At 51.9% G+C, this 25,207-nt stretch overlaps 1 protein-coding gene across 11 annotated transcripts in view; it reads right to left on the reverse strand.

The window, feature by feature from the left end:
* SHANK3 (SH3 and multiple ankyrin repeat domains 3) overlaps nt 1–25,207 on the reverse strand; it is a 401,813-nt gene that overhangs the window by 80,428 nt on the left and 296,178 nt on the right. For all 11 annotated transcript variants that reach the window (XM_075081824.1, XM_075081828.1, XM_075081835.1 and 8 more), the window contains one exon: nt 12,937–13,019. In XM_075081824.1, coding sequence (XP_074937925.1) covers nt 12,937–13,019 — 83 coding nt within the window. The remainder of the gene's footprint in view (nt 1–12,936; nt 13,020–25,207) is intronic.

Genomic DNA, 25,207 nt, shown 5'->3' on the forward strand with positions numbered 1-25,207 from the left:
CACTGCAAAGGACCTGCAAAGGGAGAAATTTCCTTTGCAGTACACAATGATTCAAACTTCCCAGGTAAGTGCCAGAAGAGTTGTAAACCCAGCTTAGCACCTGAAAGCCCTGCGCTGCCTTACCTGTTGAGCTGACAGGCACTGGGCACATTGCTTTCTCATAAAGAACAGAACTAAATGAAATGTGTGTTGACAGCAACCCTATGGAGCACCTGTAAACCACGCTGCGTGCAGGAGACCCTGATGGTGGGGATATCTCCTTCCAAACCATCAGAATCTGCTGAAAGCGGCAGAAGCACCTCTGGCCAATACTGCTCCTTCAAAGGCAAGGGGTGAACAGAAAGCCACTGCTATGGGAGAAGCCCTGACTGCCACCCCTCTGTCCCCATGGCAGTCTATCCAGCCCACAGGCCTGACGCCGAAAACCCGCGCTCCTCTGGGTCACGGGAGATGGAGCCCTGCATGGGACGTGCTGCTGCATGCGCTGCCCAAGCATGGCCGTATGCAGACATCCATGCACTGGCTGCAGACAGCACGCTCTCTAAAACACCCTGGAGTCAGTACTGGCCACGGTGGCGTGATGGCTCAGAGCAAAGCTCAGGAGCACTCACAGAATCAAAGAATCATAGAATCGTTAAGGTTGGAAAAGACCTCTAGGATCATCAAGTCCAACCGTCAACCCAACACTACCAGGTCTCCTAAACCATGCCCTGAAGTGCCACGTCTACACGTCTTTTAAATAGCCCCAGGGATGGTGACTCCCCCACCTCTCTGGGCAGCCTGTGCCAAGGCCCTTTCTCAATAAAGAAATATTTCCTAATCTCCAACCTAAACCTCCCCTGACGCAGCTTGAGGCCGTTCCCTCTCGTCCTGTCACTGGTGACTTGGGAGCAGAGACCAACACCCCCCTCACTCCAGCCCCTCTCAGGCAGCTGCAGAGAGCGACAAGGGCTCCCCTCAGCCTCCCCTTCTCCAGGCTAAACCCCCCCAGCTCCCTCAGCCGCTCCCCAGCACACTTGTGCTCCAGACCCTGCCCCAGCCCCGCTGCCCTTCTCTGGACACGCTCCAGCCCCTCCAGGGCCTTCTTGTCCCGAGGGGCCCAAACCTGAGCCCAGCACTCGAGGTGGGGCCTCCCCAGGGCCGAGCACAGGGGCCCCATCCCTGCCCGGCTCCTGCTGGCCACACCAGTGCTGACACAAGCCCGGGGGCTGGTGGCCTCCTTGGCCACCTGGGCACTGCTGGCTCATGCCCAGCCGGCTGTCAGCCAGCCCCCCCAGGGCCTTCTCCGCCAGGCACTTCCCAGCCCCTCTGCCCCAAACCTGCAGCGTTGCCTGGGGTTGGTGTGACCCAAGGGCGGGACCTGGCACTGGGCCTTGTTAAACCTCACCCAGCTGAGCTTGGCCCATTGATCCAGCCTGCCCAGGTCCCTCTGCAGAGCCTTCCTGCCCTCCAGCAGATCGACACTCCCGCCCAACTTGGTGTCATCTGCAAACTCACCGAGGGCGCACTCATCCGCTTGTCCAGATCATTGATAAAGACATTAAAGACTAGCCCCAACACTGAGCCCTGGGGAGCCCCGCTCGTGACCGGCCACCAACTGGATTTAGCTCCGATCACCCCAACTCTCTGGGCTTGGCCACCAGCCAGTGTTTTACCCAGCAAAGAGTAAACCCGTCCAAGCCATGAGCCTCTGGCTTCTACAGGAGGATTTTGTGGGAGACAGTGTCAAAGGCTTTGCTGAAGTCCAGCTAGGTAACACGCACAGCCTTTCCCTCATCCACCAGGTGGGTCACCTGGTCATAGAAGGAGATCAGGATGGCCAGGCAGGACCTGCCTTTCATGAAGCCGTGCTGGCTGGGCCTGATCCCCTGGCTGTCCTGCATATGCTTGATGAGCTCACTCAAGATGAACCGCTCCATGACCTTCCCTGGTACCAAGGTCAGGCTGACAGGCCTGTAGTTCCCCGGATCCTCCTTCCAGCCCTTCTTGTAGATTAGCACATTGGCAAGCCTCCAGTCATCTGGGACCTCCCCTGCTAACCAGGACTGCTGGTTAGTGATGAAGAGTGGCTTGGCAATGGCCTCTGCCAGCTCCCTCAGTGCTCTCGGGTGGATCCATCTGGCCCCAGACCCTTGTGAGTGTCCAGGTGGAGCAGCAGGTCGTAGACTGCTTCCTCCTGGATTATGGGGAGTTGTTCTGCTCCCCGTCCCTGTTCCAGCTCAGGGGACTGAATACCCTGGGGATAACTGGTCTGGCTATTAATGACTGAGGCAACGAAGGCATTTAGTACCTCAGCCTCCTCCTCATCCTTGGTCGCAATGTTCCGCCCCTACACCCAATAAGAGGATGGAGATTCTCCTTGGCTCTCTTTTTGTTTACATATTTGTAAAAACATTTTCTGTTATCCCTTACAACAGTGATGAGATTTAGTTCCAGCTGGGCTTTTGTCTTCTTAGTTTTCTCTCTGCAAGACCTAACAAGATCCCTGTACTCTTCTTGAGTTGCCTGCCCCTTCCTCCAAAAGTGGTAAACTCTCCTTTTTTTCCTGAGTGCCAGCAAAAGCTCCCTGTTCAGCCAGGCCGGTCATTCCCCTGCTGGTTTGTCTTGTGGCACATGGGGACAGCCTGCTCCTGATCCTTTAAAACTTCTGACTTGAAGAATGCCCAGCCTTCCTGGACTCCTTTGCCCTTCAGGACTGCCTCCCAAGGGACTCTCCCAGCCAGAGCCCTGAACAGGCCAAAGTCTGCCCTGAGGAAGTCCATGGTAGTGCTTTTTCTGACCCCCCTCCTTCCTTCACCAAGAATTGATAACTCAATCATATCATGGTCTCTAAGCCCAAGACAACCTCTGACCACCACATCTCCCACCAGTCCTTCTCTGTTTGTGAACAGATCAAGCGGGGCACCTCCCCAGTGGGCTCACTTACCCGCTGTGTCAGGAAGTTATCTTCCACACACTCCAGGAACCTCTTATACTGTTTCCTCTCTGCTGTGCTGTATCTCCAGCAGACATGTGGTAAGTTGAAGTCCCCCATAAGCACAAGGGCTAGTGATTGTGAGACTAACTCACAATCTAACACTCCCCGCCTGCTCTTCCCTAAAAGCCCGCTGTTCGGAGAAGGTGGACAGATGCTGACGCTGACAGGGCCGAGGCAGGCACCAACCCCGCACCAAGATGCTCGATCCATCTGTAGGGCTGCTCTGCTGATGGCCAGAGACCAAGGAGCAGGCTGGACACACAGGGGATGATGAGAAGAACAGAGCTGGTTTATCACCCTGATCTGGGCTGTTGTGATCAAGCACAGAGCTGCCCAGCAGAAACCCTGCCGAACAGCCCCAGTGATATCATTCACGTATCTTTGTAACTTTTTCCTCGGTTTCTGATGCTCCTTTTCACTGCCCCAGTTTCCTCCCAAATGAACAATCTGCCTCTGGCTACTTTCAGCCCACTCACCCCAGTTTTGCTACATCTGCACTCAAATCTGTATTTCCAATACCATTACCTAGGTAATCTTGGCCTTACCTGGTGTCATGGAGCGGTTACCCCCAAAGGTTTCCAGTATTCCCTGTCAGTTATCTGTGAAGTTCGGCCACTTCCAGCATCTCTCCCCCTCACACACAGACGAAATCCAGCCGTTCCGCCAAAGCGCTGATGTGACTTTGCCACCTCCCTCACTGCTAGCTGTCATGTCCAACCTCTCATGTCACGTCCAGTCGTTCTCTGCCTCCTGTTCAGTCACCTTAACCTCAGCCTCACCAGCAGCCCAGCCATTCGTCTACAGCCCCAACACCCACTAAACAAGAAATGTTAACCAGAACAACCCACAGTATTCAGATCTGGTTGCAGCCCTGGTAATGGAGGAGGAAGACTCTGATACTCCATACACAACCTGGGAGTCCTGACCTCTGCCTCTCACGGAGGCCTGAGTGAAGGCCGAAGACTGCAGAGCAGCCACCACAAAAGCCAGCTTGGGACCAGACCCTCCAAAAATACCGTTTCCAGGTCAGAGCCTGCAGGAAAGTGTTAGGTCAGAGTATGTAATTCGGTGACAATTCATCCGTAACTGCCTGCCCAGGAAGCAATCAAATCTGAGGCAGCTCTCTTATCCAACTGCTGAAGGCAAAACTAAATCAAAAGGTTTGGAATTAAATTACAGAAATTCTCGCTGGTAATTAGGTAAAATTTCCTAACAAGGAGGTCTACTGTTCATTGCAAAAGCTCACGACGTTCGTACTTCTCAAGGAACTATCACCATAACACTACAGCTTTGGTTGTGCCATTTGATCACTGCGGCCGTTTCTTGGTCTTAAAAACCCACTGTCCGGGAGGTCTCACACCAGGGGTGCCAGCTTCAGCTGCGCCCGGCAGGCGGGGAAGCCCTGGCAGAGCCAGGTCACCAGGAAGCCCTGGGGTGGCTTTGACAACCCCCTCAACACCATGGGCCTGAGGGTGAAGGCCCTGCAGCACCCCAATCCTTTGGCACAGGGGTGCTGACAGCCCCCAGACACCGAGGGGAGGGTCCCCGAGAGGGCTGGCTCTGCCGTGCTGCTGCTGCCGGGAAGCCTGCACCGCTGCTGGCACGCAGCGGCATCCTAAAGCTACACCCGTGCCACAGGGCTGGTTCAGTGGTACCTGCCGCAGCCAGAGGCATGCCCAGACCCGAGAGCCTTCCTCTGCCCACCTGTGCTGCCTCTTCCCCTGGGCTGCCCATCTTCGTGGGGAATTGCTCCCCAGAACCTGCTACGGTAAACCCCAGCCCCGATTTTGACACTTGCAGCACCACAGTTGATGGCATTTCAAGGTGCAGGCTTCCTGGGACTCTCTGAAAATACTGCTTTTCTTGGACAAGTTACTTTTACTACTATCCAAGCTTAGCAGTGAAAAATATTACAAATTCATTCAAGCAGAGTAAATTGTTAAGGTCCCAGTTATGTCACTGGAAACATATTTCCAGAGTGAAAAATAAAATAATAAAATGGGATTCTACATTACATCTACTGCAGAAAACTGTAGCTGCCTTGGGTAGTTACTTTAAGTCCTGACAGCATGTCTCAGTTTAAAGGCTAGGGCAGGAAGTTGCACACCACTGTTTGACACCCAAACAGAGCGCTGGAGCAGTAGGTACCTGTTGCATGACTGGAACGTGGTCATGGACGGCTACAGGCTTTTTAGGAAAGAGAGCCAAGCAGGGTGAGGTGGGGGAGTTGCTCGTTATGCAAGAGAGCAACTGGAATGTATCGAGCTCTGCGAGGGTGGAGGAAGAACGAGTCAAGAGCTTATGTGTAAAAATTAAGGGATGGGCAAATACGGATGACACTGTTGTGGGCATTTGCTACAGGCCGCTTGATCAGGAAGAGGAAGTTGATGAAGCCTTCTACAGCCAGCTGGAAGTAGCCTCACAGTTGCAAGGTCTGGTTCTCATGGGGGACTTCAACCACCCTGATATTTGCTGGAAAAGCAACATGGTAAGGTGTGCACAATCCAGGAGGTTCCTGCAGAGCATCGAGGACAACTTTTTGATGCAGGTGGTGGAGGAGCCAACGAGGCGAGATGTGTTGTTGGATCTTGTGCTAACAAAGAAGGTTGAGTTGAGGATGTGAGAGTTGGGGGTAGCCTTGGCTGCAGTCACCATGAGATGGTCAAGTTTAGGGTACCACAAGGTAGAAGCAGGGCTATGGGTCGGGATACAACCTTGGACTTCAAGAGGGCCAACTTTGGCCTCTTCAGAGACCTGCCTGGAGGAATCCCATGGGCTAGGGCTCTAGAAGGTAGGAGGGTACAAGAGAGCTGGTCAATATTTAAGGACCACTTCCTCCAAGCTCAATATTAGTGCACCTCTATGAGGAAGAAGTCAGCAGAGGAGCCAGGAGACCTGCATGGATGAGCAAAGAGCTTCTAGAGAAACTCAAATGGGAGAGGGAGGTTCACAGTATGTGGAAAAGGGACTGGCCACTTGGGAGGAATATAGGAATGTTGTCAGGGTATGCAGAGATGCAAAGAGGAAGGCCAAGGCCCACTTGGAATTAAATCTGGCGACGGATATCAAAGGTAACAAGAAGGGCTTCTTCAAATACATCAGCAGTAAAAGGAAGACTGGGTACACAGTGGGCCCAGTGTTGAACGAGGTGGGTGCCCTGGTGACACAGGATGCAGAGAAGGTGGAGTTACTGAATGCCTCCTTGGCCTTGGTCTTTACTGCTCAGGCTGGCCCTCAGGCACCCCAGCCCCCAGAGGTGAGAGAGAAAATCTGGAGAAAGGAAGGCTTCTTTTCGGTTGAGGAGGGTTGGGTCAGAGATCACCTATGCAAACTGGATCCTCACAAATCCATGGGCCCTGATGATATGCACCCATGAGTGCTGAGGGAGCTGGTGGATGTTCTTGCTGAGCCACTCTCCTTCATCTTTGATAGGTCATGGAGGACAGGAGAGGTGCCCAAGGACTGGAGGGTAGCCAGTGTCACTCCAGGCTTCAAAAAGGGCAAGAAGGAGGACCTGGGGAACTACAGGCCAGTCAGCCTCACCTCCATCCCTGGAAAGGTGATGGAACAGTTCATCCTGGAGGTCATCTCCAGGCATGTAGAGGAAAAGAAGGTTCTCAGAAGTAGTCAACGTGGATTGACCAAGGGGAGATCATGCTTGACCAACCTGACAGCCTTCTGTGATGGCATGACTGGCTGGGGAGATGAAAGGAGAGCAGGGGATGTTGTTTATCTCGGCTCCAGTAAGGCATTCAACACTGTCTCCCACAGCATGCTCACAGGTGAGCTAAGGAAGGGTGGGTTAGATGAGAGGACAGTGAGGTGGGCTGAGAACTGGCTCAACAACGGAACTCAGAGGGTCGTGATCAATGGAGCAGAGTCTGGATGGAGGCTTGTCACTAGTGGTGTTCCCCAGGGGTCTGTGCTGGGTCCAGTCTTGTTCAACATATTCATCAATGACCTGGACGAAGGGACAGAGTGTCCCCTCAGCAAGTTCGCTGACGATCCCAAGCTGGGAGGAGCAGCTGATACACCAGAGGCTGTGCTGCCATCCAGCGAGGGCTGGGCAGGCTGGAGAGCTGGGCGAAGGGGAATCTCATGAAATTCAACATGAGCAAATGCAAGGTCCTGCCCCTGGGGAGGAACAACCCCCCACACCAGCACAGGCTGGGGGGGACCTGCTGGAGAGCATCTCTGCTGAGCAGGCCCTGGCAGTGCTGGGGGGCAGTGAGGTGACCCTGAGCCAGCACCCGGCCCTTGGGGCCAAGAAGGCCAACGGTGTCCTGGGTGCATGAAAAGGAGTGTGGGCAGCAGGGCGAGGGAGGTTCTCCTCCCCCTCTGCTCTGCCCCAGTGAGGCCACACCTGCAGGGCTGCGTCCAGGTTTTGGGCCCCCCAGTTTAAGAAGGACATGGAACTGCTGGAGCAAGTCCAGTGGAGAGCTACCAAGATGATCAGGGGCCTGGAGCAGTTTTCCATTAGTTCTTCATAATGAAGATACCACACTTAAGGACACAGATATCAGACTTGGTGTTTGACGTGCTCTGTCTGAACATCTCCAGTCCCAATTTCTGTCCATCCTGAGGGTCACAAACTGTCACAGCACTTCTCTGCACAACAGCCAAGTTCTGAAATCCATCAGTGAACTCTTGCACTTCCATGAGACTTTATAATACCAGCACTGTGTTCCAAAACTTGTTGCAGGGCTTTAGGGCAACATCCCCTCCGCTGCAAACCAACAGCAAGATCCTCACGCTTTGACTGTACTTCCCTCACTGTAGCCCTCCTCGTGCCCCATGGCTGTGCAGGGCAGAAGCTGTGGCTGTCAGAGACCCCACCAGGTCAACAAGACCCAGCACCAGGCACTTCACGGCACCAAAACTCAGCTTGCAGAGGCCTCTGAGCCTGAGGTATTCACACGAACTGCTGGGCAGGAAACAAAACTAAAACTCCTTCAAACGATCCACTGATTCCTACAGATCCGGGCAAGTTCTGCGCTTGGGTCGTTGGATCACTGAATTCACCCAAGGAGATCTGTCTCAGTAACTGCAATACCAGTTGCTCTGACTGGTCTTTACACAAAGAGATGCAAATACCAACATCTGCTGCTGAACATCAAACTTGAACCTTCCTGCGGAGAAAACGCAGCAAAGAACAAGCGGGAGTTTGCGAAGCGAGCAGATGACGTCCATGCGGAGGTCCTTCCTAAGCCAAGCCCTGAGTTCTCTGTGTTTTTCCCCCACACGGCCAGAACTTGGTCTTGACCGTGGGACCGGGTCACTGGTGGACAGCACGCGAGCACCACCGGAGGAGGACCCCGGCCTGCTGCTCATGAGCTCGCCCCCGGCCAGGCGCAGAGGCAGCGGCAGCGGCTGCGTGGCCTTCTGGGCGCAGGACTGGAAGCTGTGCCGCCACAGCGCCCGATCTCCCCGCGACGCTGAACATAACAAGACGCTCTCGGGGAGTGCTCCGGAGCGACCGCAGGGCTGGGGACAGCAATGGTTCCAGGAGGGACAGGGCTGCGGTACAGGCTGGCCCTCCCTGTCAGCGAGTCCCACAATTGGCACTTTGGTCACGAGCTGTGACCTGCTGGTTTTACAAGCACTCCTCGACCACCTGGCTCAAACGCAAGGGCTGACACTGGACAGAGGAGGGGCAGAGAGGCTGCGGCAGGCAGAGGAGCACAGGAGGGCCCAGGGAGGCCATGGTGGGCGCCAGGAGGCCCCAGGGCTGCGGAGGGGCTGTGCCACCGGGGCAGGCAGAGCGACAAGGGCACTTGCTCCAGGGGGCAGCGAGAGCTGGGTAAGCTGGGCAGGCTCTTGGAAAGCAGGTCTGCATTCTGCATCAAGGCAGGTGCAAGTGGTAAAGCCGGTGAAGTGCTTGCTTGGCTGAGGAACTGGGGGGGGTGGGTGGGGGGAACAAAAGACTGACAACATTTTGGAAGGAAGCAGGAGCAAACCAAGCCCCACAGTGGGTCAGCACAGCATCCTCTCCCCAACAGCGTAAGGGATTGGGTGCTTCGGGAGATACACAAATCACAGGAATCAATCACCTCGGGTAACTTCGCGAACAACCTGCCCCACCTGGCGGCTTCTCCCCAAGCTAAGTAGACAAAAGAAAGCTTGCACCCTGAAGCAAGGACTTAGAGCCATCTCCTTTTCTTTTTTCAAGACATCATGTATATTATTGGCAATATCCTCGCTATTTCTATTACCTCTTCCTTAGAGAGTAAATTCCCAAGTCAGGGACCGCATGTCCCTCTACTGTTTCCACAGAACCCACCATAACCAGATGCCAACGAGCATTAACTGGCCCAGGAACAGTATTCCTCTGCCCAGGGAACTGGTAGCAGGGATTTGCTGAGACCATGTGAGGTGCAGTCACTGTATCAGCTGTAACAACCACTGTTTACAGGGGTGGCCCCGGGGAAGTATGTATGAATATTTTATGAATCATATTACTAAATAGATAGTGCCTGATCTGTGGTCAGGTTAGCCAGGAAGAGGGAGGTTGATTTAGTCCAGGCACAGAAGCCCGGTGGAGTTCCAAGACATTACAAGTCAAGAAATATCATTATGACCAAGCAGTTGCCGGCTGGTCATGAGTGGTTTTCCCCAGGGCTCAGTGTCGGGGCCACTCTTGTTAAAGATATTTCTTTATCAATGATCTGGATGAGGGGATTGAGGGCACCCTCAGTAAGTTTGCAGCTGACACCAAGTTGGGCGGGAGTGTCGATCTGCTGGAGGGCAGGAAGGCTCTGCAGAGGGACCTGGGCAGGCTGGATCAATGGGCCAAGCTCAGCTGGGTGAGGTTTAACAAGGCCAAGCGCCAGGTCCCGCCCTTGGGTCACACCAACCCCAGGCAACGCTGCAGGTTTGGGGCAGAGGGGCTGGGAAGTGCCTGGCGGAGAAGGCCCTGGGGGGGCTGGCTGACAGCCGGCTGGGCATGAGCCAGCAGTGCCCAGGTGGCCAAGGAGGCCACCAGCCCCCGGGCTTGTGTCAGCACTGGTGTGGCCAGCAGGAGCCGGGCAGGGATGGGGCCCCTGTGCTCGGCACTGGGGAGGCCCCACCTCGAATGCTGGGCTCAGGTTTGGGCCCCTCGGGACAAGAAGGGCCCTGAGGGGCTGGAGCGTGTCCAGAGAAGGGCAGCGGGGCTGGGGCAGGGTCTGGAGCACAAGTGTGCTGGGGGGCGGCTGAGGGGGCTGGGGGGGTTTAGCCTGGAGACGAGGGGGCTGAGGGGAGCCCTTGTCGCTCTCTGCAGCTGCCTGAGAGGGGCTGGAGTGAGGGGGGTGTTGGTCTCTGCTCCCAAGTCACCAGTGACAGGACGAGAGGAAACTGCCTCAAGCTGCGTCAGGGGAGGTTTAGGTTGGAGATTAGGAAATATTTCTTTATTGAGAAAGGGCCTTGGCACAGGCTGCCCAGAGAGGTGGGGGAGTCACCATCCCTGGGGGGGTTCAAACTACACGTAGATGAGGCGCTTCAGGGCATGGTTTAAGAGACCTGGTAGTGTTGGGCTGACGGTTGGACTTGATGATCCTAGAGGTCTTTTCCAATCTTAATGATTCTATGATCATCTTTCAGCATTTTGAGCAAAGGTCTATCCGTTTTGTACATGAAAGGTAGGAATGGTCTCTCTGGGCCAAGAAATGAAGAAGTGAATCCACCTGCTTGTCACTTTCCATCACGGTGCTGAGTGAAGGGGCTGCTACACCCCTTCCCATCTGCTCTAAATGAATCTCTAAGGTGATGGCTGCAGGCAAGTCCCATGTCTGAAAGCTGCCACTCATCTCTACAGGGACCAGGATAAAATAACCTTTCTTCAAATGCTCAGTTGGTTTGACTGGGACATCACCTCCTCCTGGTACGGGCCAGAGGTGGAGACAGGACAGGCAGGGAAGGTGTTGCACAGCGTTCCCTTCCTGGGGTTCAGCTGACGGGGCAGCTCACACAGCCAGGCAAATTTGGGCTTGGGAAGGAATTAACCCTCAGCAAGACTGGTAGAAGCCATGCGAGATTTTCACCACCCTCTGCAGTACGAAGTGCAGTTTGAGGATCATCCAGCTGAGTCTCACTCAACAACCAGCTCCCTCCCTCTGCAGGGACTTTGCTGATGCTCTGGTCCCTCCCATTTTCAGACCCCCGTCTCTGGTTCACCCCACAAAAGCTGAAGTGTTTTGCACAGAGTATCTAAATGAAGCGTGAGCGCTGGTGACACCGACGGGGCCAAGACAGAGTCTCAATGCTCTTCACAGCTTAAACCCCACGGCAGCATGAAGCACCAGGCTGAGTGGCTGAGAAATACAGGGTGACTCAGAGCCACCACATTCACCTCTCAGTCAAGAGATGCTGCTCCCCAAGGGGCATCAGCAGACGCACCACCAGCACCCCATCCCAGATGGCAGCACGACAGACCATGCCCACCCTGAGAGCTTCCAAGCCACGACCCTCTGCAGCCACGCGCTGCTTAGTGCCCCCTGCAGCAACGCCAGGCTGCGAATCCGTAAGCCAGACCCAAGTCCCACACAGCCTCACGCCCACTGTTTAATCCGCTCCAGGTCCTCTCTTTCAGCCTCAGCACACAAAGGAAAACACAGAGCCTACAAATGTTAGGAGGGCAAACAAGGAAAAAGAAAGAAAAAAGGAAAGAGGACAAAATTTACCCCATTTTTCTTAAGACAATAGCTGCAAGTCTGATCTGGCAGAAAAATGGATGCCATTTTGAGCCCTGAAGTTTCACTTCACGTTGCACAGACTGATGTGAGTAGCACACGGACAGACATATATGTCACATATATAGGGAAGGGGAGAGAGAGGGGAGGAAGAGACAGCAACCATATTCCGACAAACACACCCACCAGCACACAGAGCCCTTTTGCGAGATGGACAGAACAAAGACAATTCAGGAATCCCCACAGAAAATCACACCCAAGATTAAAGCCCAAATTGCAATGATCTTCAGCCTCGCTGAGGTCCAGGAGAGGAGCAGCACTACCAAACGAGCTGGCAGCCGCTGGTTTAAGCTTTCCCTCCTGCATCCTGCACCCTACATGCAAGAAAGGGACGGAAGCATGCACTGCTGTGCCTCTGCTGTCAGCAGCTGCATTTCTGAGACCCCCTTCGCCTCCCCCCAGCCTTCAGTCTGGAACTGCTGGAGAGAGGACCCTCCAGCCGGAGATGGACCTGCCTCCCGAGCACAGGGGCTGAAGCCCGTTTCCTATGTGGATAGGAGCACCTTCATTACCAGTCCCCAAGGGATTCTCTTTTTCTGTAGCAAAAAGATCATTTTCTGGCAAGAGGAGCCACAGTAACAACCTGGTCCAAGGTACCAGCTGCACGAGCACAGGCGCTCCAGGGCTGTGCAGGGGACGCGTGCCCCAGGCACAAGCAGAGGCTGTCTGACAGCACAGGGATGAAGGTATGGTGGCAGCTGCATGACAGACATCTACTGGTTTGCCCTCATGCTGGGGCTGAACCCCAACACAGCCAGGGCTCCCAGGAGAAGGACCCCCAACTCTACACAGCCAAAGTATAGTGAAATAGTTCAAGCGTTAAAAAAAAACACCACGGAGGACACAGGCTCTGCCCTATGGGGCTTATATCTGCATCTGAAACAGAGCACATGCACTTTATACGCCCAGTAAATAGGCAGAAGTGAAAACTCCCACAAATGCAAAGCTACGAATGAATACCAGCGTCCGTACCAGAGGAACACCCCAGAACGTGCGAGCGATGCACATTTGCCACGAATGGCATTTTCTGTACAATGCATGTAACCAGAGACAAGCTGCACTCCCGCTGCCTAGCTGCTGGAGAAGAAGAGAGTCCCCTAAGAGACCCCGATGCACAGGGGCTCGTGGGCTGCTCGGCGCAGCCAGGGAAAGGGGGTCCTGAGCACCAGCCAGAGTGAGGAGAAGGAGCTTTCCCTCCCAGCCCCAGGACCGAGCGAAAGAAGCAGCCCTTACCTTTGGCCCCTCGCAACACAAACCCGAATCCCTCATGCTCCCTCTTCTGCAGCACGGCCGTCTTCTCCTCAATGATGTAGTCACTGGGCAGGAAAGAGCACAAGAGAATGATGCTAGGGTTAGATTTCAGCACCATGCTGCCAGGCGGAGATGGCCTTTGTGCCTGTGACAAGGAGACCTCTTCTCATCGACCGTTTCATCTCAGCAAGGAGTTGGGCACAATCTGCTTCCCTCCCTCCCTTGCCCAAAGTCAGAACAAAAAGACGAAAGCTACTTTCCCTCAACGTGTAGGTGGAGGAAAGCCCCGGCTGCCTGGATCACCCTTCTGCCCACCGGTCCCCTTCTCAGTCACCTGCATACGCATGCAGGGAGCTTACTGATCCCACTTTGGGCTTCCCTTTAAATGATGCCCTTAGCATGTAACTGAAGAGTGGAGTGGCTGAGCAGAGGAGGTGCGGGGGGAGGCAGCCAGCCATCCATCAGGGAAGCAGCTCTCTGAGACTTTCCGGTTGCCTCTTGTATGAAAAAAATTAGATGCTTGACAAAAGGAGAGGTGCCTCTTTGGTAAGTTCCCCGGGAGGGAGAACAGCAGAGTTTATATCCTCATCCTGGCGCTCTGATCTTCTCTTAAAATCCCCCCCTGCGTTGCTAAGTAACAGTCTGTCATTAGCAGAGGGGGGATGCATTGCATTGTCCTAGTTTAACAAAGCTGCTCTCCCTGCCCTCCGCCGCGGCCAGATGAGAAGAACGGGGAAAATCCAGCAGTGGAGAGAGAGGAATGGATGTGCAGCTCCATGCGGACCCCAGCCACCAGCGACCCTTCCAACAAGCCACCTCTACGTGCGCCGGGCGGGGCGGGGGGCGCGCGGGGAGGGGAGACGGGAGAGGGATTCTCTCAGCAAACGGGAGCTTAAATGCAGCCCTGCAAATCCCTCCCAGCAGAGCCGCATGTCTGACATCAGAGTAGAATTAATCAGGGACCTCGGTCCTTCTCGGCGGTGCGGGGAAGGAGCTTTGTACACCAAGCCAAAACCGAGAGGCAGAGAGGGAGCAACGGCACGGGCCGGCCCCCAGACCTGGGCACGGGCAGGCAGCGAGCGATGGGGGGACAAAGACCCGCGCCCCACCGCACTGCACAGAAACACGCTGCCAAGGAGCAGGTAGAGCGGTGGGCGCGCAGGCAGGCACGCTCGCGGGAGGGAGGAGGCGGCCGTGGACGGGCGCTGGCAGCGAGCAGGCTGGGCTCGCACACTGCGGTATGAGGTGCCCCAACATGCGCGGTACTGCCGCTGCAGGCACACGCGTCCCGGGCCGCGCCACGCCGAGCCTGCCGCCTCCGGCCCACTGCTGCAGGGAAGGGGTCGCCTGCCAGGGCTCAGGCTGCACCCCGCGCCACCCCGCCGGGAACCTGCCGAGCACAGCAGGGCCGGGGAGGGGGCGGCCGTCTCTGGATGGAAGGCGATGGGCTCCCGGTGCTGCTGCGTGGACGGGGTTGGCAACCCACATTTCTGTGTGCACTTTCTAGCAGCCAGGGACTGCAAACGACAGCACCGGGACAGGACATGCCTCTGCATCCTGTCCCTTTGTAGCCTCATCTGTCAGGGCTGCAATTACAGGCATCGCAACCCCTTTTTGGGTAGGTAGTTCTGCGATTCTGCCATTACCACCACAATAACATCCAGCTCCTAGCAAGATGGATAGAAATACTGTCTTCCAGACCAAGGGAAGGTGATAACAAAAGTCAATGCATGCAATGGCTGCAGGTAGCGAGGCACTCCGGAGGACGTACAACAGACATCGACCACGGAAACTAATGCAAGACACAAGCCTGAATGCCTTGGGCTTCCCCGGTAGTTCACTTTGTACTGTAATTTTGGTCACACTTAGGCATTATCCACGAAAAAATAAGGTGTCTATAAAAGCAGTGACTTCATGCAACAAAGTACCTCGACGTGCAAAAACTTCAACAAAACTATGCAAACTGCTTCAAAGGAGGTGGCTGCTGTCATACAGTCATCCCTTTATGTCACGTTTTCAACACACTGCCTGTCTTTCAAAAGCAGAGCTGGTTATGCGTATGTTCCTCTCTGTGTGTAAAACTCTCCCCTCTACAGTGAAATCCTCTCTTCCAACTGTAGAGTGTCCTACTGAAAACAGGTTCATAACCACCGTGCCCAGAAGAGGTCATTACGGTAACGTAATCCTCCTGTCCATGTAACAAGAGCCAGACAACCTGAAAATGTGATTCCTGTCTCAAAGTAGTTGCAGATGCCCCATCCCTGGAAGTGTTCAAGGTCAGGCTGGACGGGGCTTTGAGCAGCCTGGTCTAGTGGAAGATCACAGAATCACAGACCGGCAGGGGTTGGAAGGGACCTCTGGAGCTCACCCCGTCCCATCCCCCTGCTTGAGCAGGCACACCCAGAGCAGGGGCACAGGACCGCATCCAGGCGGGGGGTGAATGTCTCCAGGGAAGGGACCCCACAGCCTCTCTGGGCAGCCTGTGCCCCTGCTCTGGCACCCGCACAGCGAAGGGGTTTGTCCTCATGTTCAGGTGGGACTTCCCGTGTTCCACCTTGTGCCTGTTGCCCTTGGCCTGGCGTTGGGCACCACTGAAAAGAGTCCGGCCCCAACCTCCTGACACCCGCCCTTCAGATATTTATAGGCATTGATGAGACCCCGCTCAGCCTTCTCTTCTCCAGGCTGAACAAGCCCAGGTCTCTCAGCCTTTCCTCACAAGGGAGATGCTCCAGTCCCTGATCACCTTGGCAGCTCTGCGCTGGACTTGATCCAGCAGTTCCCTGCCCTTCTTGAACTGGGGGGCCCAGAACTGGAAACGGTACTCCAGATGTGGCCTCACTGGGGCAGAGCAGAGGGGGAGGATGTTCCTGCCCATGGCAGGGCGGTTGGACTAGACAATGTCTGAAAGTCCCTTCCAACCCAAACCATCCCGTGATTCTGCGATAAGCCTTTATCTTCTATTTGAACAATGACTTACCATTTAGGAGGAGAGCTCGACCTAACACATACCACATCCACAGGAGCAAGTGGAGTCCCTTTTCCATATGACATATCAACCCCTTGAAGATGATCTGTACCAGATCTTAACCCAATACCAAGAGCAAATTCTGCCACCTCTGCAAGAATGTGTTTGTGCATGCGTATATGCAAGAGAAAGAGAGAGAAGGAAAGGGAATCAATGTTTATGTATAAAATCATGATTTCTGTTTGCCTGGTGGTGGGCTGAAGTGCCCGATTAGTCCTGCTGTGACTGCTTTGTCAATGAGAAAGTGAGGAATCCATGATGAAGGGAAATTCTGTATCTCTAATTCTTCCCACAGGACCTCTGTGGTTGTTTCATCCACATGATAAACTGAAGAAACTCTTGACAAAAGTGCTGGTACCCTGTGTAAGTACAATTTCACCCAGCCCCCACCCCGCAATCCTCATCTGCCAAGATTTCCTGCAATAACGTAAGCCTTTAAATAAGTTCAACCTGCTGCTGCTCTTACCCAAAGTTATTCTGCACAAAGAATATTTGATTCTTTCTGACACCTCTGAATTATTCCTCCTCCTACAAATAAACCGACGAGAAGTACCTTAATTCAAAAACCTAAACTTGTCGGGAGCAATAGGAAAAGTCCGCGACACACCACGCTCTGTCCCTGAACACTCCAGATTACGTACGTAGAGCCACCAGTGGGACTTTCAGAAATGTTGCACGTTTATTTGTTTTAGCTCACTCTCTGCCACCGTGTTGTCCACAGAGGGATTTATGAGGTTAGACTTGCAGGAGGGATCTTGCAAGAGCACTCCCAGTTTAAGCCTCTCCAGAACTGCAAACCCTTTGCCTATTGCCATCTAGCTGTGCCTGTGGGGCACCTAAAAACCCTCAGGTTCGTAACTGTCTACAGCACGATCCATTGGACATCTTCATGTTTGGATATAACTACAGTAATCAGTTCTATAGATAGATGTATATAGAAAGTGAAATAAAAAGTCCCTACGTTTTTGTGAACTAGAATTGTGGGGAGCAGAGAGACAGCTGAGGTACCACTGATCAGCACTGCTGGAGCTCCGAGGGCTTGAAAAAGCAATAAAAAATAGCCTGGGGAAGGAGATGAAGCAGTGTAATCAAGGACCTGTGACAGTGTCATACTGGAAAAATAACTTGAATTGTTCTTTTTTTTTTATTTTTGTCTAAATAAAAATAGGAACTTTCAAAAAAATAAGATGTAGTAGGGAGTTATTTTAAGGTATCAGAGAAAGATTAAGCAAAATAATGATTTAGTACTCTTAAGATATATATAAAAGATTTTTTGTCATTTAAATAAAGTTATGATACCCAATGGAAAACAGGATCTCAAGTTCACTGCCAGACTACTGTGCCCTACATATAACTGGTAAATGAATAAACAGACGAACTAATGTAACGATAGAGGCATCAGAGCGTGGCTCTTCGGAGCTGCTCCTCAAGATGACACAAGGTCTACTGGACCGCCTCGCTTCTGCAAGGCCGAGTGTCAGACCTGCTGGTTTGTCTTGTGTTGAAACCAAATCAAAGACGGTTCATGCACAGGATGCTTGACTAAGGCAAATTATTTTGGTAACTTTGTGACTCTTTAGAGGGACAAACCTAATAGATCTATCACATGAACAATTGAAAAAAAAAGGCATGGTCATGGCCCTACTAAACAGCCTCAGTTAACTCCTGGTAACACTCTAACAGCAAAGATTAGCTCTGACCCTCAAGTGAGAAAATAGCACTTAGAAGAATTAGTTTTTTTCAGCTGCCTGGGTCTGGTGAAATTCACGGCAAGCGCCGAGGCAGGCAGAGGAAAGTATCTGACATATACGATGGGTTGCCTCTGAGAGCTTGCACGGGATGCACGACACTCCAGAAGATCTGAAAAAGGGATGATGCTCATCTTTAACAACAGGCAGTAGAATCAAGATCAAAGGAAGTATAAAATGAAGCAACTCATCTATAATTCCCAGGAAAATCCTCTAACAAACAACACAACTGTTTAATAAAACATCTAGAAGAAGGTGATAAGTACCAGGTGGCATGGATTTGAAAGAACTGATTGTGCTAAATGAACCTAATTTCCGTTGGAACATAATAGGTCTCACAAACATGGGAAAGGCAGTTCTCTGATGTGTATCCTGATGTCAGTTAAGCATTTTGAATGCTCTCCCAAGGCATCCTCATAAAAAACAAGGCGATCATGAACTACTGCAAGGTGAGTAAATAGCTGGTTTGACACGTTTTTCGCTGTTGAACTGGAAGGACGTACCAAGTGGGATTTCACAGGGTCTGTCTTGGGACAAGCTTAATGTTTTCGCCAATGTCTAGGCTGTAGCAGAGAATGAACTTAATAAATTTGCAGAAGATCCCATCTGAGCGGGCAGCAGCATGTTGGAAGCGTGGCCTTGGATTCACATGCTACTATCACTGGAGAAAACGGTCTGAAAAATACCCGAGGAAAAAGGAAAAGTGCAAGGTACTACAGTTAGGAACTATGAAAAGAAAACCAGAAGATGGAGGAGGACTGGCTAGGCAGCCAGCTGGCAGGAGAGGCTGTGAACACCATCCTGGGCTCGTAAGCATCGCAGCAGGTCATGCTTTTGTGAGAAAAGGATGACAGACTGACTGGAGCTATATAAACAGGAGTGCTGTCTAGGACATGAAGTAGTCCTTCTGCCTGACCCCATGCTGCAGTAGCCTTGGGAGTCATCTAGTTAAATATGGGCATATATAAAACAAGCACCTACAGTGAGCAAGTCACTCTGGGCTCCTTTTAGACTCAATGGAGAGCTATTCAGTGAAGTCAATGGAGCTGTGATTCATCCCATACTGAAATGGCCGCCTACATTTTGTCAAATGAATGGCACCTGTGGCTCCACTGACTGCACACATCTGTATCGACTCCCTGGGTGAGCCAGGGTGATGAGCTCAGACACCTACATGGTAGACACCTACAGCGATGTGACGTGAATCACACTACTAAAGTTAGATAACACTCCACTTGCCCCGTTCTTAGCACCACACTTCCAGAAGGATGTGGGTCAAGAGGAGAGAGTCCCGAGGAGGACACGTGGAAGATAAAAGGCCCAGCAGGAAAGACCTGGTTTGAATCACTGGCTTGATTATTCCCATGAGAAAACGCTTACAAAGCATCACACGACTGCTCAGCAGTAATTTTGCTGAAGCACGGGAACGGGGGGGTGATGGAAGGCCACTTGCTGGGAGCTTTTAGATGAATCCCCCTCAAGAAAAATGTAAGTTCGGCTGAAGCTGATGTTGGTGGAGCGATGGACCATTTCAGGCCTCTCCCAGCAGAAAGCTCGCTCACGTGCTGTGGTGCTCCTCACCCACAGCCAGGCGGTGCAAGGAGTTTAATTCTGCTCAGCTACCTCACGCAGAAAACGTCTCCCGCAACGGGAGGATGGTTTATAGTAACAGTATTTACTGGACACAGACCATGCCGTACAGCCTGAGTCTTTATGGACAAACTTTCTTCTCTCCCCCCAGAAATCAAGGCCATAACACAGGGTAGCTCTTTCCAAACCGCATTCCAGAATCTGCCTAGGGCTGGCCTTGTGCTATGGCTGGGCTTGTCCAGGAGAGGGCAAGTTGGCCCAGATCGAATTTATCCCGTGGAGCAAACTAGCAATGAAACAGTGCGGCCGATGACGAGACGGCGTGCACATCTCCTTCCTACCCCCATCTCAGTTCACAGAGCAGATGAAGCTTTAGGCAGAAACCACAGATCACCCAACAATGAAGCTTCTACCAGAAATCCAGGGGGAACCGGCGTGTCCCGGAGGTTTGGGGCCAGCTGGGCACACGGCTATTGAACAGTTTGCTGACCGCAGCATCCCTTGCAGCAGTAACGCCTGGAGAGACCTGCCCAGAGCCGAGCGCTCTGCAGAGCCACAAAGCCCTGCTCTTCTGCAGCACGGATGCTAGCCAAAGCACAACACAGCTGTATTTCTTGGCTCTATTTGAGTATGAGAGAAAAAAGAATGACCATAGCAGGTCAGATCAGGTGTCTTGTCTCGAACATTTACTGACAGCAGCAGCCTGGAGGAGAGGAAGGGAGCAGGTCTGAGGTGCACTACTGCTGTCCCAGGATTCCTCCCAGCCCAGGGACTGGCAGCCAGGGGACCTCAGCAACAATGTCAGAAGTGAAACTGGGAAAAGCCCTATCCTGAATGGAAAAACAAACCACTTAAATCTCCACCATAGATGAGGAAATGTCTGGGAATGCAGGTGACAGTGGTGCTTCCGTATCGAAAGCAAAGGACAGCAGGAAACAGAGAGGGTGCTAGAAAGGAGCCTATTTATGCTCCCAACTGGTCCTGAAGCACTGATTATCATCAGTAAGATTTTCTGTTTAATTCAGTCAGGAGGCAGCTCATCAAGGCACTGATTATGAACTACGTCAAAAGCAAACTGACAGATGAAAAGCAACTCTAACTCCAGAAGAAACCATCTTCCAGCCACACACACAAACACACGATTTGAAAGTGCAGCAAGCCCCCAGGAAGGATGTGTTGTTGGATATCACATTCCCTCCAGCTCTGGTCAAACGCATTTCAGACACCAGTTAAAAACCCAAAGCCAGCACTGCTCAGTCTCAGGTGAAATGCAGGCTGTGAGTACCAGAGAAATTCCGAAGATCGGGTGTTGCAGAAAGTGAGGCAGACCATTGGTGAAAGGCACTGAAAAGCAGCATCTTCCCCATTCAAACACAGACAATTGTCACAGAACACTTCCCGTACTGGATTCACCACATTTGGACACACCAAGCAGGTAACTTCTAGGGAATGAACCAAAACATTGAAATAAGACAGCTCACCACGGGAACAAGAAGTCTAAGGGCATCCAAGATGTGTTTTGCCTGGACGCCGACCTAGCAGTGCTACTGAGAAAGCTGTTAAGACCTTGCTGTGAATATCGAAGGGCGGTCAAGTCAAGGAAAAAACGCCATCGCAGAGACACACAGAAGACAAGCCCCTGGAATAATCAGGCTTATATTTATACTGGCAGAAGGAAGCTATTTGTCCTGGACTTTTATCCTCACTTGCCAGAAGAGGCACTGCAGCTGAATAGGTGGTGCTGCCCTGCTCCTCCCCCTGGATGTGCTCTCCAACAGGCTAAACCTGACACCAACAGGGACAGGCACGCAGATGAGCAAAGGTGGTCCCAGTCTGCAGGGAGAGGAGTTCAGGTCCGTCGCTCACAGCCTCCCATCATCACTTCTTCAGCAAACGGGGCAAAATGGTGCCTACTGAAAAAGGAGGCGAAGGCAGCCTCTGACCCAGGCTTAGCACTGCCAAATCACCCGTGTCACCTGTGGGAATTCTGCTCCACGGAAACAGCACTGTTTGAAGCTGACGCTGGAGCCATTTGGCTGCACAGATGCAAGAGAGACTGAAAAGGTAACACGCAACAGCATCTCACAACTTAGGATGTCTCACTAGCTCAAGAAATTCATACTGCATGTATTTAAAGGGAAAAATGGTCACAAACAGAGGGATGATACAGGAGTTAGTGCCACCACAGCTTTCAGTTGTCACATGTACTAGGAAAGGACAGGTGACACCTAAAATCTCCCTTTGCTTGAATGAAAGGAGATTAAAAAACGTTATGTCTGCCTCTTGCCCAATACACACTCGGGAAAGAACGATGCATATTTCTATAAATAATAAAAACAAGTCCTAGAAAATCCGAATTCTACAATGCAAATTTATTCCATCCTCGGCAAAGGAGATGGAGACCATTTAAAGGCACTGTGCTGGAGACACAGTACAAATACATGCCACAGACTGAGAACGAACAGAAAGAAGCTGGCATGGCTGAACAGCAGGGAAATGGAGGTTATTAAACCCATGAAAACATCCTTCATAAAGCTGAAGCCATATCCAAAGGAGGAATACAGAAAGGATCGTGATCTCTTGCAGGTTAAATGTAAAAACACAGTACGACAGGTCAAATGTGAATCCGTGGAACAATCTGCAAAGGACTTAAAAACCAATACTAAATCAGTTTTCAAGTGCATAGGGAGCAGGAAGCCTGCCAGAGCATCTTTGGGCTCAGACGATGGTGGTGTCAAAGCAGCACCTGGAGAAGGTAAGGCATAACAGAGAAACTAAATACAATTTTTGCACCTCTGCTGTGGGGAGGTTTCCCCTTCAGAAGCACATAGACTTACAAGCAGACAGATCTGAACAAGAGGTTATGGAAAGAAAAGGAGAGGCACAAGACCATCCAGTAGAGAGCTGGAGGACCTTGTGGGTGACAGAGCTGCGCCACTCATGGTGTGTAGGCTGTGGAGACAAGCACTGTGGTGCCTGGGGCCGGGGCGGCAGCACGCGGTGCCGGTTTTCACAGGGTTGCCAGCAGAGAAGGAAGGTGCTGTAGGTCCATCATCCTGACGCCTCCCTGGGCACGGCTCTAGCAACCGGAACAAGCGGAGAGCCAGCCAACACATGGATAAATGTTACACTTGGGAAAGCTAACATGGCATTTTAAGTCAATGTCCTGCCTGATAAACTCCAGTAACAAGCAGTGTCCCTCAAGGGTCCGTACTGGGACCAATACTATTTACTCTCTCCATTAGCGACATAGTGGGATCGAGTGCACCCTTAGCAAGCTTGTAGATGGACCAAGCTGAGTGGGGCAGTTGGTTCACCGGAGGGAAGGGATGCCATCCAGACAGACCTTGACAGTCTTGACGAGTGGGCCCATACAAACCTCATGAGTTTCAACAAAGCCAAGTGCCAGGTCCTGCAGCTGGGTCAGGGCAATCCCCAGGATCAATATAGATGGGAATGAATTGATTGAGAGCAGCCCTGTGGAGAAGGACGCGGGGGTGCTGGTAGATGAAAAACTGGACATGAGCCAGCAATGTGTGCTTGGAGCCTAGAAAACCAATCATACCCTGGGCTGCAACAGAAGCACCGTGGCCAGCAGGTCGAGGGAGGGGATTCTGCCTCCTTACTCTGTTCTATGAGACCCCACCTGCAGCGCTGCGTCTGGCTCTGGGGTCCCCAGGACAAGAAAGACATGGACCTGTTGGAGCGGGTCCAGAGGAAGACATGGAAATGATCCGAGGGCTGGAACACGCTTCCCACAAAGAAAGGCTGAGAGAGTTGGAGTTGTGCATCCTGGAGAGAGAAGGCTCCGGGAAGACCTTATTGTGGCCTTTCAATACTTAAAGGAGGCTTATAAGAAAGATGGAGAAAGACTTTTTACCAAGGCCTGAAGGGACATGAGGAGGGGCAACTGTTTTAAACTGAAAGAGGGTAGGTTTAGATTGGACGTAAGGAAGAGATGTTGTATGCTGAGGGTGGTGAGACACTGGAACAAGCTGCCCACAGAAGCTGTGGATGCCTCCTCATTGGAAGTGTTCAAGGTCAGGTTGGACAGGGCTTTGAGCAGCTTGAGCTAGTGAAAGACATCCTTGCCCATGGCAGGGGGGTTGGACTAGATGATCTTTAAAGGTCCCTTCCAACCCAAACCATCCTGTGATTCTATGATAAAGCACATACAGGTGCAGGTAAAGGAGGGATCCCTACCTCCAGCAACTATGGGATTCTGTAGGGAGTGAGGAAAACCCCAACCTACAGTGCTACTGTCAGCCATGTCAGGAAGCACTCCGGTGCCCCAGACCAGCCAGTGCAGAAGGGCTTGTGTTGGCATCACTTGGGCACTCCCCACGCTGCCCAGCGGAGCCTCGGGGGTCCCTGGGAACAAACACACCACCTTTTTTTTTTTTTAAAAAAATGTCTTTTTGGCTCAAAATGCTCAAACAACTTGAGGACAGTGCAGCACCTGATGAAGCAGTGTTTCACAACGTGGTGCTACATGAGCACCGCAATGGTGTTTGAGGGTACAGGTCCTGCTGGGATTATACTGAAGGATCACGCAGAGAGAAGGCAGTCGAACTCAACAGCCTCTTCAGTAGCACCTTTAGCACGTGCTCACTAGAATTAAATCTCCCTATAACCACAACCAGGTTTTGTTCCAGAAAGGCAACGGGCCAACACCAGAACAGAGCAAGGGGTGAACTGGGACACAGCCAGAGGGAATGACTGACGGGGGAAAAAAGCAGAGATCCAAGTTATTTGACAACAAAAACTTAACTAAAGTCTACTTAGATTTCCAAATGCATTTGACAAGGTCTCTCATTAAAATCTCTTGAGGAAGCTAAGAAGCCATGGGATAAAAATGAAGGTTTTTACATGTGAAATTTGTTAAAAGGTTTAAAATAAAAGTAAATGATTGGATTTCACATCAGAAGAAAGGTCAGCAGCAGAGTCTCATGGGGATTGGTGCCAGGACTTACTCTGCTCCACATAGCCCTAGATCATTTATGAGAGAGGAATGAAAGAGGGGTAACAAGGTCTGCTGATAATGATAAATTAGTCAGGATAATAAAGAGGAAGAAAACTTTGAGGAACTGTAGAAAGATCTTAAAAGGTAAGATGAAATGTGAGGTGGAGAAAAACTGATGCACATAGGAAAAACTAATTCTCTCCTCATACGTAAAATCACAGGCTGAGCTGACCATTACTACCAGGATTAAGAACTTGGGGATGTGACAGACAGTTCATGGAGCCTGTCAGCCTAATTTCCTACAATGGCCAGGAACGACAAGTAAAGAAAAGTGAGTTAGAGGAATATTATACCTCTGGCGCAGCCAAAGTGCCCCCATATCTGAAATGCTTGCAGTAACTCTGACCCTCCCATTTTGGAAAAGAATGCAACAAAACTGGGAAAAAAGAAAGGTGACATGGACTGCCCAAAGTATGAGAAGATCTTCTGTACAACGCATGGTGCTGCTTAGTACCATTTCACCTGGAAGAAACACAGGCCAGGGGAAAAGGTTCTACCAAATCCCGAGCGCTGCGGAGGGGCTAATGGTGGTGGCCTGCCTATTTCTTCCTCCAGCACAAGGACTAGACCACGTCAAATGAACCTGGAATATAATGTTTTAAATAAACTGTAATTTCACTTGACAGGAGATGAAGTTTCTTCTTGCCACAGGGTATTGTGCTAAAAATTTACATGGAATCAAGAAGCAGCTGGACAAGCTCCTGGAGGAGCAATCCCTGAAGTATTGCTGCATACAGGACACACTGGATGGAGAATCTCTGACCCACAAGCTGTTGGACACGGACAGAGCATTCTGGGGAAGCATCACTGTGTATATGCCCTGTTCCCATATCCTGCCCTGAGCACTCAGGACTGGTCTCTGCCTGA

This window comes from Phalacrocorax aristotelis, chromosome 1 (genome assembly GCF_949628215.1).
Source record: "Phalacrocorax aristotelis chromosome 1, bGulAri2.1, whole genome shotgun sequence".
Classification (NCBI taxonomy): Eukaryota; Metazoa; Chordata; class Aves; order Suliformes; family Phalacrocoracidae; genus Phalacrocorax; species Phalacrocorax aristotelis.